This window comes from Saccopteryx leptura, chromosome 3, assembly GCF_036850995.1.
Source record: "Saccopteryx leptura isolate mSacLep1 chromosome 3, mSacLep1_pri_phased_curated, whole genome shotgun sequence".
NCBI lineage: Eukaryota > Metazoa > Chordata > Mammalia > Chiroptera > Emballonuridae > Saccopteryx > Saccopteryx leptura.
The window spans coordinates 95,131,615-95,145,345 of record NC_089505.1 but is presented as its reverse complement, the minus strand read 5'-3'; the positions used below and the strand labels follow the sequence as shown (position 1 = coordinate 95,145,345).

General features: G+C 50.6%; 1 protein-coding gene across 2 annotated transcripts in view; it reads left to right on the top strand.

Moving 5' to 3' along the window:
• The window catches only part of RCC2 (regulator of chromosome condensation 2), a 38,261-nt gene that overhangs the window by 20,011 nt on the left and 4,519 nt on the right, over nt 1-13,731 (top strand). For both annotated transcript variants that reach the window (XM_066375206.1, XM_066375205.1), the window contains 8 exons: nt 2,628-2,771; nt 5,708-5,839; nt 6,227-6,315; nt 7,568-7,682; nt 9,683-9,849; nt 11,723-11,903; nt 12,207-12,312; nt 13,107-13,179. In XM_066375206.1, the coding sequence (XP_066231303.1) occupies nt 2,628-2,771; nt 5,708-5,839; nt 6,227-6,315; nt 7,568-7,682; nt 9,683-9,849; nt 11,723-11,903; nt 12,207-12,312; nt 13,107-13,179 (1,007 nt within the window). The remainder of the gene's footprint in view (nt 1-2,627; nt 2,772-5,707; nt 5,840-6,226; nt 6,316-7,567; nt 7,683-9,682; nt 9,850-11,722; nt 11,904-12,206; nt 12,313-13,106; nt 13,180-13,731) is intronic.

Sequence of the window (13,731 nt, the reverse complement as noted above, 5' to 3'; positions counted from 1 at the left end):
TGTCAAAATGTCCTAGACATTTGTCACATGTCAGTCAAATTGTCAGCTACTTCAGAAGAGTCCACATTTCTGCAAGCTGCCACATTGTTGCAGGAGCTGGTTTGACAGTGAGTAACAGTCTGGAGCGGGGGAGCAGAGACTTCTTAGGAAGTAACTTTAGTCCTCAGATGCTTTCAGAAAATTGGTGTCTTTCCTCAGGAGAATCCTGGCCCATTCCAGAGAAGTGAGGCTGGCACAGTGCCACCTTTTATGGCTTCTTGATTTCATTTGGAAGGATTCCCAAAGTACTTTCCAGCATTGCCCAGTGAGCAAATATTTGCACCCTGATACTCACTGGTGCCTCAAGACAGGGATGATCATCTTAGTCCATGAAAACACAGGCGTCTCCGCGCTTGCTTGGACTCCAGCTGAATTTGAAGACGGTCCGAGCCATGCTCTCCTGCTGTGGAAAGTTTCCGGACGTAGAGCTCAAGCTCCCCTAGCTATTGGTGTCTCCAGGAAACCAGGCCTGGTGTGTGATGACCTAAGTCTGCCAGCCCTGGGCACGTGTGGCACCTTTTCTCAAAGCTTCTCTTCCCAGGAGTGGCTCACTCACAGTTACAGACACTGGAGCCCAGAGAGAGGAAGTACATTCCAGTGGGAGCAGAGCCTGGATTGGCTCCTGCAAGTGTAGGATGAGGCTAAGAAGGTAGGGAAGCCGCCTTGTGGGTTAAACACCGCTTCCACGCTCTAGATCGCAGAAGTTTGCCCCCGTTGGACTCATTTAAGGGTGCCTTTTTGTTATCTCTCGTTCCCAATTTTGCTTTTCTGGTTTTTCTCCCTCTGAATGAAGTTTTATATAATTTTAAATTTTTTTAAGTAAGAGAGGGACAGACAGACAGGAAGGGATAGACATGAAGCATCAACCCATAGTTGCGGCACCTTAGTTTTTCATTGATTACTTTCTCATATGTGTCTTGATCTGGGGCTACAGCAGACCGAGTTACCCCTTGCTCAAGCCAGCGACCTTGGGCTCTAGCCACTGACCATGGGGTCATGTCTATGGTCCCACCCTCAGGGTTTCGAACCTGAGTCCTTAGCGTCCCATGTCAATGCTTTATCCATTGCATCACTGCCTAGTCAGGCAGAGTGTTTTTATGTTTTGTCTTAAATTATTGATTTAAGAGAGAGGAAGGGGAAGAGAGAGAGGCATCGACTTGTTCTACTTATGTATGCATTCATTGGTTGATTCCTATTTGTGTCCTGACTGTGCAACCTTGCTGTATCAGGACAACTTTCCAACCACCTGATCTACGCAGCTGGGGCCTTAAGTTTTCATTTAACCTGTGAATGCCCTCATTTTTGGTTTGCTCTTTCTCTAGGAAGTTGTTCATTTTTCTTTATATCTTTTAGTCATAGGGGGTGTCTTCAGGTGAAGCTCAGGGCTGTTGTTGGGTGACATTGTGACCTGTAGTCCTGAGTCCAGCCTGCCCTCCTTTGCCTGATCATCCTCTGGTTACTACAGGAGAGGACGTGGGTGGCACCCTCTGCTGGTGGGGTGCAGGCAGGGTGGGGCTTGACACAACAATTTTACAGATACTTTTTCCATGGAGCCAGGAAATTGATGGGGACATCAACCTTTTGATCAGTTCCCATGTCCAGATCGACCTGGCATGGCTGATTTGTCAGTAGCTGGCATTTCATAATGGTCACCAGAGGCCCAGAGATGTGTTCAGGTTTCTGTCCTCGAGAGTCCCAATTGAAAATATTAAGCAAAAAATTGTCTGTGCCCCATCCACTAATAGGTGAAGTAGGGATTTTGAAGGAGGTAGCTATTTCTTTCCTCCCACGCACCTGCCAACATGACTTTTGAATGCTTACGTGTGGCAGGCAGTGGGGGGCCCCGGCGGCCAGTGCAGAGTGGGGAGGCCATGAGTTCAGTAGGGTAAGTTCCGTAGCAGGATCCCCCAGGAGCTGCTGTACAGGGGTTGACAAGTTAAAGGGGGATGTGGCAGGGAGGGCTTCCCAGAGGAGGGGATGCTTTACCTGAGGTTTGAAGAATAAGCAGGGGTTAGGGGAGGGGTTCTCTGGGAAGTGAGTACATGGCAAAGGCCAGGGGTCATGACCTGGCCAACACAGGAGGACCCCTGAGGAAGGAGCAAGGAGCAAATGAATGGTGGGAGATTGGTTTGGGGGCACAGTATCAGCTGGGGCCCCTCACAAAGGGCCTGATGGACTTGCTGGGAGGGCAGGTGGAGAAGTGATGCTCTAAGTCACTCCACAGAGCCTCCTGGCTGCAGTGTAGCCGAAGGAAAGTGAGAACTCGCAGAGAGCTGGAGGGGCGCACCAGGTCCACTGGGCTTCCTGGGTTGGCCTCTCCCCCATGGGGCGGGCTGCAGGAGGGCGTGCTCAGTAGCAGTTGTGGCTCTGGGGTCTCATGCGTCAGGCCACAGGTGGAGGTGGCGTGTCACTGTCCACGTGGCCACTGACTAGGTCCACACAGGCACTAACTTCCCAGGTGGCACCCCAGGGACCCCTGAGGCTGGACCATGAGAGAGTGGATCCTGGGCGGCTAGTGGCATTTTGGGGGGCACTATTCTTCACTGCTTGTCCCTGCAGGTATCAGATTTGCATTCTTCTCTTTGCAGTTGCCTACCGCAATCTTGGGCAGAACTTGTGGGGGCCCCACAGATATGGGTGCCTGTCGGGGGTCCGGGTGCGGACAGTGGTGTCGGGGTCGTGTGCTGCCCATAGCCTCCTCATCACCACGGAAGGGAAGCTGTGGAGCTGGGGTAAGTACAAGCGCGCGGGCGCTAGGGTGACTCATGCACGGTCCCCTGCGGGGCCGACTTCCTCCTGTGCCTTCCCCGAGGCGGAGCTCTGGTGTTTGCAGCCCCCATTTCCTCTTCCTGGTTCCCACCAGTCTCTGCTGTACCCTACATATGTGTCACCTTCCTCCACTTTTCTTTTTTTAAAAATCTTCCTGCAGCCCCCTAATTCTTTGAATCTCCTTTTTAAGCAACCTTTTCCTGAACATCCTGATTGAATCTGGGTCCTCTGATAACCGCAGTGCCTAGAACTAAATTCCTATTTCAGGCCTGCTGCCCCCCCCCCCCCCCCGCCCCCCAGCAGACAGTCCCCGCCCTCTTGTTCTGCAGCACAGTGATTGATGTAAAGACCTATGTTCTTGCCACTTTAAATGGCACCTGTTTTTATAGCAGCTACGTTGTGACATCAGCCCCTGAGTGTCTGCAGTCCTGTCCCCCTGCTTCTGGGGCTCACACAAGCCTGCGTGCTTTGCTGCTCATTGCCCATTTTTTCCATTTCTTTTTCTGAGTTGATTGGCTTTCCCTGCTGCTGAATTCCTGGCCTGGCTACCTGGGAGGTTTCCCTGCCCTTGCCTGGCAGCTCTTCCATTTCAGAGTCCCCTGCAGAGGGCTCGCACGCATTGGGACCCACCTCTCCTTCCTGAGCATGTCCAGGTACTGACTGAGGCCCAGTGTGTCCTCACTCCCTGCCGGTCACTCCTGGACTCCACCTGCTGTGCTGGCATTTGTTCCCACCCTTTGTTTCTGGCCCTTCAGCCAGCTTTTAGTCTATATGACTGCATTTTTATTTTGGTTTGTTTGAATCATTTTTTGCAATTTCACGAGCTGCTCTACCAAAGTTCAAATATATTAACATCTGTTCTCCCTGCACTCTGCTAATTTTGTCATTCAGTTGGGAGAGAGAAAAAAAAAAAGCTAGCAAGTGTGTCTGGCCCAAATTTATACTTTGTAGTCTCTTGGTGACATGCTGACATTGCCTTGAATTTTGTTTTCTCCCGGTTGGCGTGGAGGTGTGTCCACCTCCTCGGCACCCGCCCACCGCGGGCTGTCAGTCCCCAACTTTAAATATCGTGTTCCTGATCTCTCGACTGAATTTCACTTACATGGTACTTCTAAAAATGGCCCCTCTGTTGACCCTGTGGGCAGGGAATGATTCTGTAGACTGTCCTAACCTAGCCCTGGGGCAAAAACACATCCCGTGAGCAGATGTGGTGCTGCGGGGGTGATGTCCAGTGTTGGTCACTCTTAAGGCAGTGGTAGTCAACCTGGTCCCTAGCAGCTTTCCTGGTGGGCGGTAGCAGAGCAACCAAAGTATAAATAAAAATATAGATTTAACTATAGTAAGTTGTTTTATAAAGATTTATTCTGCCAAACTTAGTGAAAATCTGACATAAAGTACTTGGTAAGTAATTATTATTATATGCTTTAACTTGCTGTAACTGCTTTATAAATTTTATAAACTAAAGTTACTTCCCTACTTTATAAATCACCATTACTGTGGAACCAGTGGGCAGTTAGAAAATTTTACTACTAACAGAGATACAAAAGTGGGCGGCAGGTATATAAAGGTTGACTACCCCTGGTCTAAGGTAAGGGACCTTGCTTAGTGTCCAGAAGCGTTAGAGCTATAACTGCACATCACTCATAAGGGGTCTGCACCTGCCAACCCCTCTGGCTGAAAAACCCCACTTGGCGCTTGTTCCGTGTTGAAAGTGCCTTTCCCAGTAAACTTGGGCAGCTTGTCTTCCTCTCCTGCTGGAGGGTGAAATCAAAGTTCACCTCCAGACGTGGTCTTCTTCAGGTAACCAGAGGCCGGTCACTCCCCGCTCAGGCCCTCTCCAGGACGCTTGTGCTCCTCTTTGTAGCTCTTCTCTCATTTCCTGTGACCTAAAGGTCAAGTTCATTGTTGGGGAGGCTGTGAACCATCCTCCTCCCCCAGATGCCCTGACTTTTTGGTCCTGTAAAACCTCCCCAACATCTCGCAAATTGTTGAGTAGCAAGTGTGTTTTTTCTCCTAACCTGTTGGCCTGTTTTGATTCGGAGCTCCAGAAGCCCGTGTTGAAAACAAGGGAAGGTTTAGGGGCGTCCGGCCTCCTCCTGGCCCACACGACTTGGCCATGTCTGCTTCGCAGCTGAAGGGCTTCGCCGCCGGCCTGTGCACTGTGGAAACTCGGTGGCCAGGGGTGCCTCTCCGGGCCTCCCTGCCACCTGGCCCCCTAGCTAGCGCAGCTCCAGAGGGAGCGCTTGTGTTCAGACCGGGTCTCGCCTTCGTCTGTTGCTGGGGTGCACACAGTCAGGGGTCCGATGAAGGGTGGTCTGTAGGAAGTGGCCAGCGCTGCTCCTGTGAGCATCATTTATAGGGTGATGAAAGGACGGAAATATTGGGCAGCAGCCAAATGGGCCGCAGTAGATGCCCAGAGCACTGAGGTAATTAAACTCTTATGAGGCAGGTGTCGAAATGATTGCTGTCTTAAAATACATCTTGTCGTGAAGAGATTGAGGGAATTCTCTGGCAGGGGCCGTAAGAAGTGAGCTGTTTCCGGGAGCTCTTGCGCTTGGGCCAGTTTTCCGTGGTAGCAGAAAGGGATGTGTTCGTGGTGGGTCCCAGCTGCCGCCCCGGGAGAGAGGGCCAGAGAAGTTGACGTAGGCCACTGGTGGCTGGGATGGATACGTTTTTGGGGACAGCCCCGAGTTTCTTACCCTGGCCAGCCAGTCCCACTCGGGCCGGCCTAGGAGGGCCGCCATCGCCCGAGAAGCTGGAGCTTCCTTTCCCCTCCTTGGCTGTTGGCGTTGGCAGGGGCACCTGGGAGACATATGTGTCCGTTTGAAGAGGGCCCGTATGTCCAGGAAGCTGCTCTGCCGCTCTCTCCATCCCATGTCATCTGACGTTTGATCTACAGGTCGCAATGAGAAGGGGCAGCTGGGACATGGCGACACCAAGAGAGTGGAAGCCCCCAGACTCATTGAGGGTCTCAGCCACGAAGTGATTGTGTCAGCAGCCTGTGGGCGGAATCACACCCTGGCCTTGACAGGTAAGGAATGGGGCTTGCTGCTTCTACGGTGGCGGGAGGCCCCATGGTCCTCTTTGGGCGGTGGGTTAGAGTTCCCTCTGTGACTCTTGGTCACCATTAGAAAGATGCCCAGAGAGCCTGGGTGGGAGCTTCTGGAAGGCTTCCAGAGCCACATCCATAGGCAGGGCTGGTGGCGAGGAGGCGGGGCCAGAGCAGCACCCCGGGAGTCTCTGCTGTTAAAGGGTTTGCTCTGAGCCATCCCTCCACCACCTTTTGGAATGAAGACTGTCTCACTTGCATCCTTCCTGGCAAAGGAGCTGTTTTTATTATTTGGGAGCCTTTGATTTCAAATCCAGTTAATAAACCTCGGCATGATTTTCCCTTTGTGATGCCATTCTTTCCTCCCAGAAACGGGCTCCGTGTTTGCCTTTGGAGAGAACAAGATGGGACAGCTGGGCCTTGGCAACCAGACAGACGCCGTCCCGAGCCCCGCACAGGTACCGCGTGAGCCTGGGGCCCTGGTGACCTTTTGTGTGATTTATTTTTTGATCCCCTGTACTGGGTCTAGGTGCTTTGAGTGGAATCATATGCTGTAGTCTTTAAAACAGGTACAATATATATCCGCAGTTGAAAAATTCCCTGAAAGCAGAGTGGCTTTTCTGAATGAAGTAATTTGTTACACAGGCCCCGTTTTAAGCCTGTTCTATCCCAAAGAAAGGAAGGAATGTTATAGGGATGTGACTCGTCTTTGCCAGTAGTCACCTGCCGGGTGTTTAGAACACAGATAGGAGTTAGTGGGAGGGGTGGGATTTATCCCTAAAACATGAACTAATACAATGCCGCAGAATGCTAGTAAGTGCCTGAGGAGTGGTCTAATGGGGGAGGCACCCACACTTCTTGATGTTGAAAAGAGACAGGCCTAGCTGCTCTGAATCGTTCCAACCATCCTGTTAGCCATTGCTCTGTGGCCAGATGTGAGGGTTTCTACACCAGTAAGGACCGGACTAGTGGCCTGGGCCCCAGTTCTGCTCCCATCTCCAGATCCGCGGCTGATTTTCGGCAGTGCCGTGACATCTGCCCTCCACTTCTCGCTGGGCTTTTCCAGGCGGAGGCATGTGTAGTAGACAGCAAGTTTTCCAAGTACTCCTTAGCTTTATTCCAAATCCCATGTTCAGTTACTCGGGGCCTTCACTGTCTTCTTCTAGCTTCTGATTTTGAACCAATTTATTTCTTGTTCACACCTTCAATTAAATAAGACCGTTGGTCAGGTGTCTTTACAGAGGCAAAGAAGAATGTGTAATAGTTCGTTTTACTGGTTGCCAATAACACTTATATAAGCTTTTCTTTGAAAAGTTGGGGCTGAACCTAGTGACTAAAGTGAGATTTGTGGGTTAAGTGTGGGTGAGTTTCCATTTTCTTTCACCTTTGTGCCCGCGCTGGCCAGTTGAATTCAGCATTACTGGGTACCAGGATGAGCGAGGCACAGTGTCGGCTGTTTTGAAGATTAGAGTTTCAAAGACCCTGGGACACCCTTTACCTGTCCATGAACCTGACTCTAGTGGGAAGGTGACGGTCAGGAGGGTGATTGTGTATCTAAGCTTTTGCCTTAGAATTGTTGAGCCCAATAAATTCCTTTTGTAGCCTAGTAATTGTTTCAACACCAACCAGAGAGGTAGAGACTTTTTAGTAGAGACTTTTTAATCAGTCTTTAGAAAAAATATCTGAGAGTCTGCTGTCTTTTCTTTTCAGATAATGTACAACGGTCAGCCAATTACCAAAATGGCCTGTGGGGCTGAATTCAGTATGATAATGGATTGCAAAGGAAACCTCTATTCCTTTGGGTGCCCTGAATATGGGCAGCTGGGTATGAAGTATATTTTTTTAAAAGCTCTGTAATCTGTCTGTATATTTAGAACCAGAAGTCAGCGTGGGGCTGCACATGTGTTAGAAATGTGGTTAATTGATCGCAGATAATAGCCTTGGTCCATTAACAGGATCTCAGCCTTGAGTGGGACAGCATGTCGTAAGTCACAGGGTTGTGGAGCATTACAATGCCTTGCCTTAAAGAAAAAGTCACGGCTCCATTCTGACATGATTCTTTTCTCTGATTTGGGACTTTATGTTTATCTATATGAAGATTTTGAAATAGAAAAAAAGGGGGGGTCAAATCACATTCATTCAATTTTATATTTAGAGATTTGCTTTTACTGAAAATAAGAACATTACACAAGATTAAGGTTGTTCTGGAAATGGTGGCCTGGGCAATCATTTCTGGTACACACCTGAGGGAACCAACCACATGTTAAAAAAGCCACATGTAAAAGTGACTACTGGGATCCCTTCCCGTGTTTGTCCCTCAACGGAATGTACTTATCCAAAAACATATTTACTTATATCTCATTGATTAGGAAAGAAAAACTCAGAAAACAGCTCTCAGCACTTCTCAGTAAGTGGAAAATGTCTTTCCATACGATTTTACAAGGTCTCCATATTTTCTGACACCAGTGTTTTTCCCCTTCCGGCGCCTTCCCACACCCCAGCCCCTTGTGAGTAGGCGGTGAGGCGTGGGCGCCCTCTGCTGGCTCCGCGCTGCATGCCACTCCAGATCTTCGCCCCCGCATCTGGGTTGCTGGGGCTCCACGTCATTAAAAGCAGGCAGATGGAAGGCTGTATAAATAGGAGGAGGAGCATCTCGCTGGCCTTAGACATTAGGGAACAGTGACTTGGTGAAACTAAATATACCTCAAGTCAGAAATGAATAAGAAAGAACAGCCCCTTATGCACATTCAGGGCCCAGTTGCCAGGGAGTTGCCAGAGACTTGTTGGAGAAAACGTTTCCATAGCCACAGGCCCTGGTGCTGTCCCCAGCCCCGAGCCAAACACCAGGGTGCGTTCTGGTCTACTTCCGGAAATGTGCGTGACTCCTACTGCCTGCGGCTGCCCCAGATCTGCAGACAAGCGGCATGTCAAGGCAATTTGATTTTCCTTCAGGGAGAATCAAGGGATGTTGGTGGTAAAAATGGCCGACGTAACTTAGTTCCTGTGTACCAGCCAGCATTGAAGCACTTTATAGAGGACCTCATCTGCTTAGTTTATAGTCGTTCGAAGGCCCTGAGAAATTGGCTTGATTTGTATTCATAGCATCGGTACTTGTGTATGTATTAGACTCAGTTATTTTTTACTTGCTTGCTTTGTAAACCTGTTTTCAGTCTCAATGTCCAAATCCAGAGAGATCAGTCTTGGAACTGGAACATAAATGTGACCTTGAAGAAGTGTATCACGGGCGCACATACTCACCCTCCTTCCCCAAGTGCATTTACTGGGTCAGGCAAGGCAAGGATGAGAATGTGCCAGTTAACTGTATTTTACCAACTATAATGATACATTTAGTTTTTTTTAGACTTGCCTAAAAATGAAAGTCTGGGGTTGTGTGTTGAACTTTATGGTTCCTTCTTGGCCCATCCACAGGCTCTTTGAGCCTTCCCCCCCCACCTGGTGGGGCACAGACCATTCCTTTGGTCTAGTAGCTTCCGACTCTGCAGCCTGCTGCTCCCAGTAAGAGCTACAGTCTACATTGCAGCCCAGTCTGCATGTAGAAATACAAATACACAAACAATGGCCTTACTGTAGACACTCTCCTTTGGTGTTTATTTTTTTAAATAACTGAATAATTGGTTTCAACCCACAAAATCAATTTCATGGCCACTAACTGGGCTGTGCCTCAGATTGGAGAATGCTGCCTTGATTGACAAAGGTGTCCTGCTGGGACCCCATGGCTGGCTGGGGCAGGTGCTCGCCTGCTACCATGGTGAATGGGGGGCCTGTGCCTTGGCTGCTGCTGACCGCTGGCTCTGGTCGCTGCAGGACACAACTCGGATGGGAAGTTCATTGCCCGGGCGCAGCGGATAGAGTACGACTGTGAGCTGGTGCCCCGGCGAGTAGCCATCTTCATCGAGAAGACGAAAGACGGGCAGATTCTGCCAGTCCCCAACGTGGTTGTACGAGATGTGGCTTGTGGTGCCAACCACACAGTAAGTCCTAAGTGACTTTTCCTTGTATCTGAGAGTCCCCTCCGCAGAGAGGGTGGGAGTGCTCTGGTGACCCGGCACCTGGCCTTGCAGCTGTCTTCCAGATGTGCACAGACATTCTGAGTTGGGATCATAGTGCTTTTCTGCTTTGCTTTTTTACTTTTTTTTTTTTTTTTTTTTTTGCTTTTGTCTAAACAGTGGTTGGTAAATTCATTAGTCAACAGAGCCATATTAAACTTAAACTATATAGGTAGGTACATTCCTTATCGAGGTAGTGCCCACACGTGGTATTTTGTGGAAGAGCCACACTCAAGGGGCCAAAGAGCTGCATGTGGCTCGCAAGCTGCAGTTTGCCAACCAGGGGACTCTAACAGAATATCATGGGCATCTTGTACTAGAGATGTTGAATAGTTTTTAGTTATCAAAGTGGGGTTTCCTTAAGGTTACTTTACATAAACAGCAATACAAAATACAATGTATGTAAATATCTTTTAAAAATTTATTTTCCCTGTCCCTGGCCGGTTGGCTCAGTGGTAGAGTGTCGGCCTGGTGTGCAGAAGTCCTGGGTTCGATTCCCGGCTAGGGCACACAGGAGAAGCACCCATCTGCTTCTCCACCCCTCCCCCTCTCCTTCCTCTCTGTCTCTTTCTTCCCCTCCCGCAGCGAGGCTCCATTGGAGCAAAGATGGCCCGGACGCTGGGGATGGCTCCTTGGCCTCTGCCTCAGGCGCTAGAGTGGCTCTGGTCGCAACAGAGCAACCCCCTGGAGGGGCAGAGCATCACCCCCTGGTGGGCAGAGCGTCGCCCCCTGGTGGGCGTGCTGGGTGGATCCTGGTCGGGCACATGCGGGAGTCTGTCTGACTGTCTCTCCCCGTTTCCAGCTTCAGAAAAATACACACAAAAAAAAATTTATTTTCCCATTGATTTGGGGGAGTGGGAGAAGCATCAACTTATTCCACTTAGTTCCATTTAGTTGTGTACTCATTGATTGCTTCTCATACGTGCCCTGACTGGGGACTGAATCCTTGACTTTGGTGTGCCAGGATGGTGCTTGGGCGGTCAGGGCCCTTATATAACTAAGTATCTCTTTATCTTAGCTGCCTCCTTGCAGCTGTTGTGCTGAGAATGTCTGTGAGTTGCACATGGTTATTGTCTGTTGAAAGAGTGCAAGGCTGGGAGTCCAGAGACCAGCTGGTCTCCTGGTGGCAGCCGGCTGGCCGGGTGACCGCGGGCACAGCTCCTTCCCTGGAGTCCTCTGCCCTGTCTGGTGCTCAGTGGCTGGACTAGGAGATTCCAGTTGTTTGACGTCTACAAACAGTTAAGTCAGGGCAGGTAAAGTCAGGTCTTGTTTAGGCCTCTCATGTCAGATTGTTCTTATAGGTTGTACTTCACGTGATTCAAACATTAAACATCAAAGATACTATGTAGGAAAGAAGATAGATGTTAAAGTGCTGTCAGTCTGTGTGCTCACTGCACCAGGGACCAGGTGGAGGTCCCCTGTGTGGGGGGTGGCGAGGCTATAGAAAAGCGAGGCAGACCAGCCTTCTGGGTTCTCTCTGCAGGTCACTCAGTATTGTGGGGAGATGGATGTGTTGTCTGCTCTGGAAACATACCTTGCTGTCATGAGGGAAGGGAAAGACTTGTGACTTAAAATAATAAAGTACCAAAAATTGTGCCTCTGGCAGAACAAACGGCACAGTCCTCGCATTGCCGCTTCTGTCGCCTCCGCCACCATGGGAGGCAGGTGATGGGACGGGGTCTGCAGTGTTTTGCTCCTTTGCCATTAGCCCACTGCACCGGGTTCTCCAGGACTGAAGCTAGGACCCCTGTTAATCCTCCTGTCTGCGGGCCGGCCCCGCCCTTGGTTTCTCCTGCAGCTGGTCCTCGACTCCCAGAAACGCGTCTTCTCCTGGGGCTTCGGCGGCTATGGTCGGCTGGGCCACGCCGAGCAGAAGGACGAGATGGTCCCCCGCCTAGTGAAGCTGTTCGATTTCCCCGGGCGTGGGGCGTCACAGATCTATGCCGGCTACACCTGCTCATTCGCCGTCAGTGAAGTGGGTGAGTGGCGGTCCCGTCTGGGCCTTGGGAGGGGAGGGTGTCCAGAAGTATTTGTGGTTTCCCTCCCTGGCAGCGGAGTGTTCTGCGGGGAGCAACAACCACTGGCGTCTTCGAGGACCAGGAACCTTGACCGGCATTGGCTTCTTCCCAGGTTTCTCTGGAACACCACACTCCTTTGTCACGGGTGCCGAGCATCTTGCACAGCGGTTCCCATGCTGTTGCCTTTAGCGTTGATGTTGCTGAAGATGAGAATTCAGCTCTTGAGATATCTGATCACATGAGATTGTGTTTGTCTTTCTGCAGGTGGTCTGTTTTTCTGGGGGGCCACCAACACGTCCCGTGAGTCTACCATGTATCCGAAGGCTGTGCAGGACCTCTGTGGCTGGAGAATCCGGAGCCTGGCTTGTGGGTATGTGGCTTTGACTCGGTGAGCAGGACGTCTGTCCCCCTCCTGGGGGTGTTGGACACACCCCGAAGGTGCCTGCTGTCCATCAAGGCATCAGATGCACTGAATCCCAAGTCCAGGAGGGGTGGGGCTGCGCTTGGTAAGGGGGGGTGGCAGGTCCTAGAATAGGCGATTCATTTCACTCCCTTCACAGAGTCTATTTGAAGGTTTTAGTCCTTTGAAGGTTTGGTGTGCTCTGCTCACATCCAGGTTCAAAATTATATTTAATGGGAAATGGCTGTGAGGTGTGCTCTGACACACTGGTTAAAAAAAAAGTTAAGTCGGTAATTTTTGCTTTATTTTGTTGATCAGTGGCCAGGTTGTGGAGGGAAGGAACGGTGTAGGAATGGCTTCCATCTGTTGGGATCTTGAGCCCTGCCCAAATAATTGTGTGGCTCCACCCTCTTTCGAATGAGCTCCTACTTCATCCTGATCTGGTGTCCTTTTCCGAGTGTGTTCATTTAAAAGTGACCACCCCACCCCCCAAAAGCCCTAGAACCCAAGGCAGTGACGAGGCGGGAAGGTCTGGGCCCTGCGTGAGGCTCTGCAGTTGGGGCCCGTGAGGGTTCCAGAGAAGCCTGTTTACCTCCCTGTGCTGTTACTAGGAAGTGAGAGTGGCAGCGGACACCCTTGGTTTTAAAGCTAGTAAGTCGCACCACATTCTTGAGCAGGTAGCCCGCAGGATGCGCCGTGGTGGCGGGGTCGGGCACTGGGCTCAGCTGCTGGCCGTGGTGGTGACCGCCTCTGCCTGTTTGCAGAAAGAGCAGCATCATCGTGGCTGCAGACGAGAGCACGATCAGCTGGGGCCCGTCACCGACCTTCGGGGAACTGGTAAGCTGGCGCCCCTGCGTGGCAGGGGGCGGGACCCAGTCTGGGCTCTTTGAAATTGGTTCCTAAAAATATGTGGAATGTACAAAATGTCTTATTTCCTGTGTTGCATGTTTCTGGAATATTCCTTAATCTTCTGAGTGCATCAGCTTTCAAAGATGATTCTGTGCCGTCAAATACAGTTGAGCCTTGAACAACAGTTTGTTGAACTGCACAGGTCCCCTTAACAGGAGAAATTTTTTCCGTTGACCCTCACAATTTAAACGTGTGCAAGGGCTAACCTAAGAGTTGAGAATCCACTTATGCAGAGGACTGACTGAAGATACAGTGGATTTTCAACTCCAGGGTCGGTCGGTCCCTAACCCCCACGGGGTTCAGGGCTTGCCGTGATTGTGAAAGCCCTCTGTCCACAGGAGTATGGAAATGAGGAAGAATCGACCCTGTTTCCCCCTGTACTCTGTAAGCCATGCTTATGTACGAGGGGGATGGTACATGGGGGGTGAGGAAGGCAGGGTTGCCCCTCCCCCCCAGGAGGGTCTAATCGAGAGGAGCAGC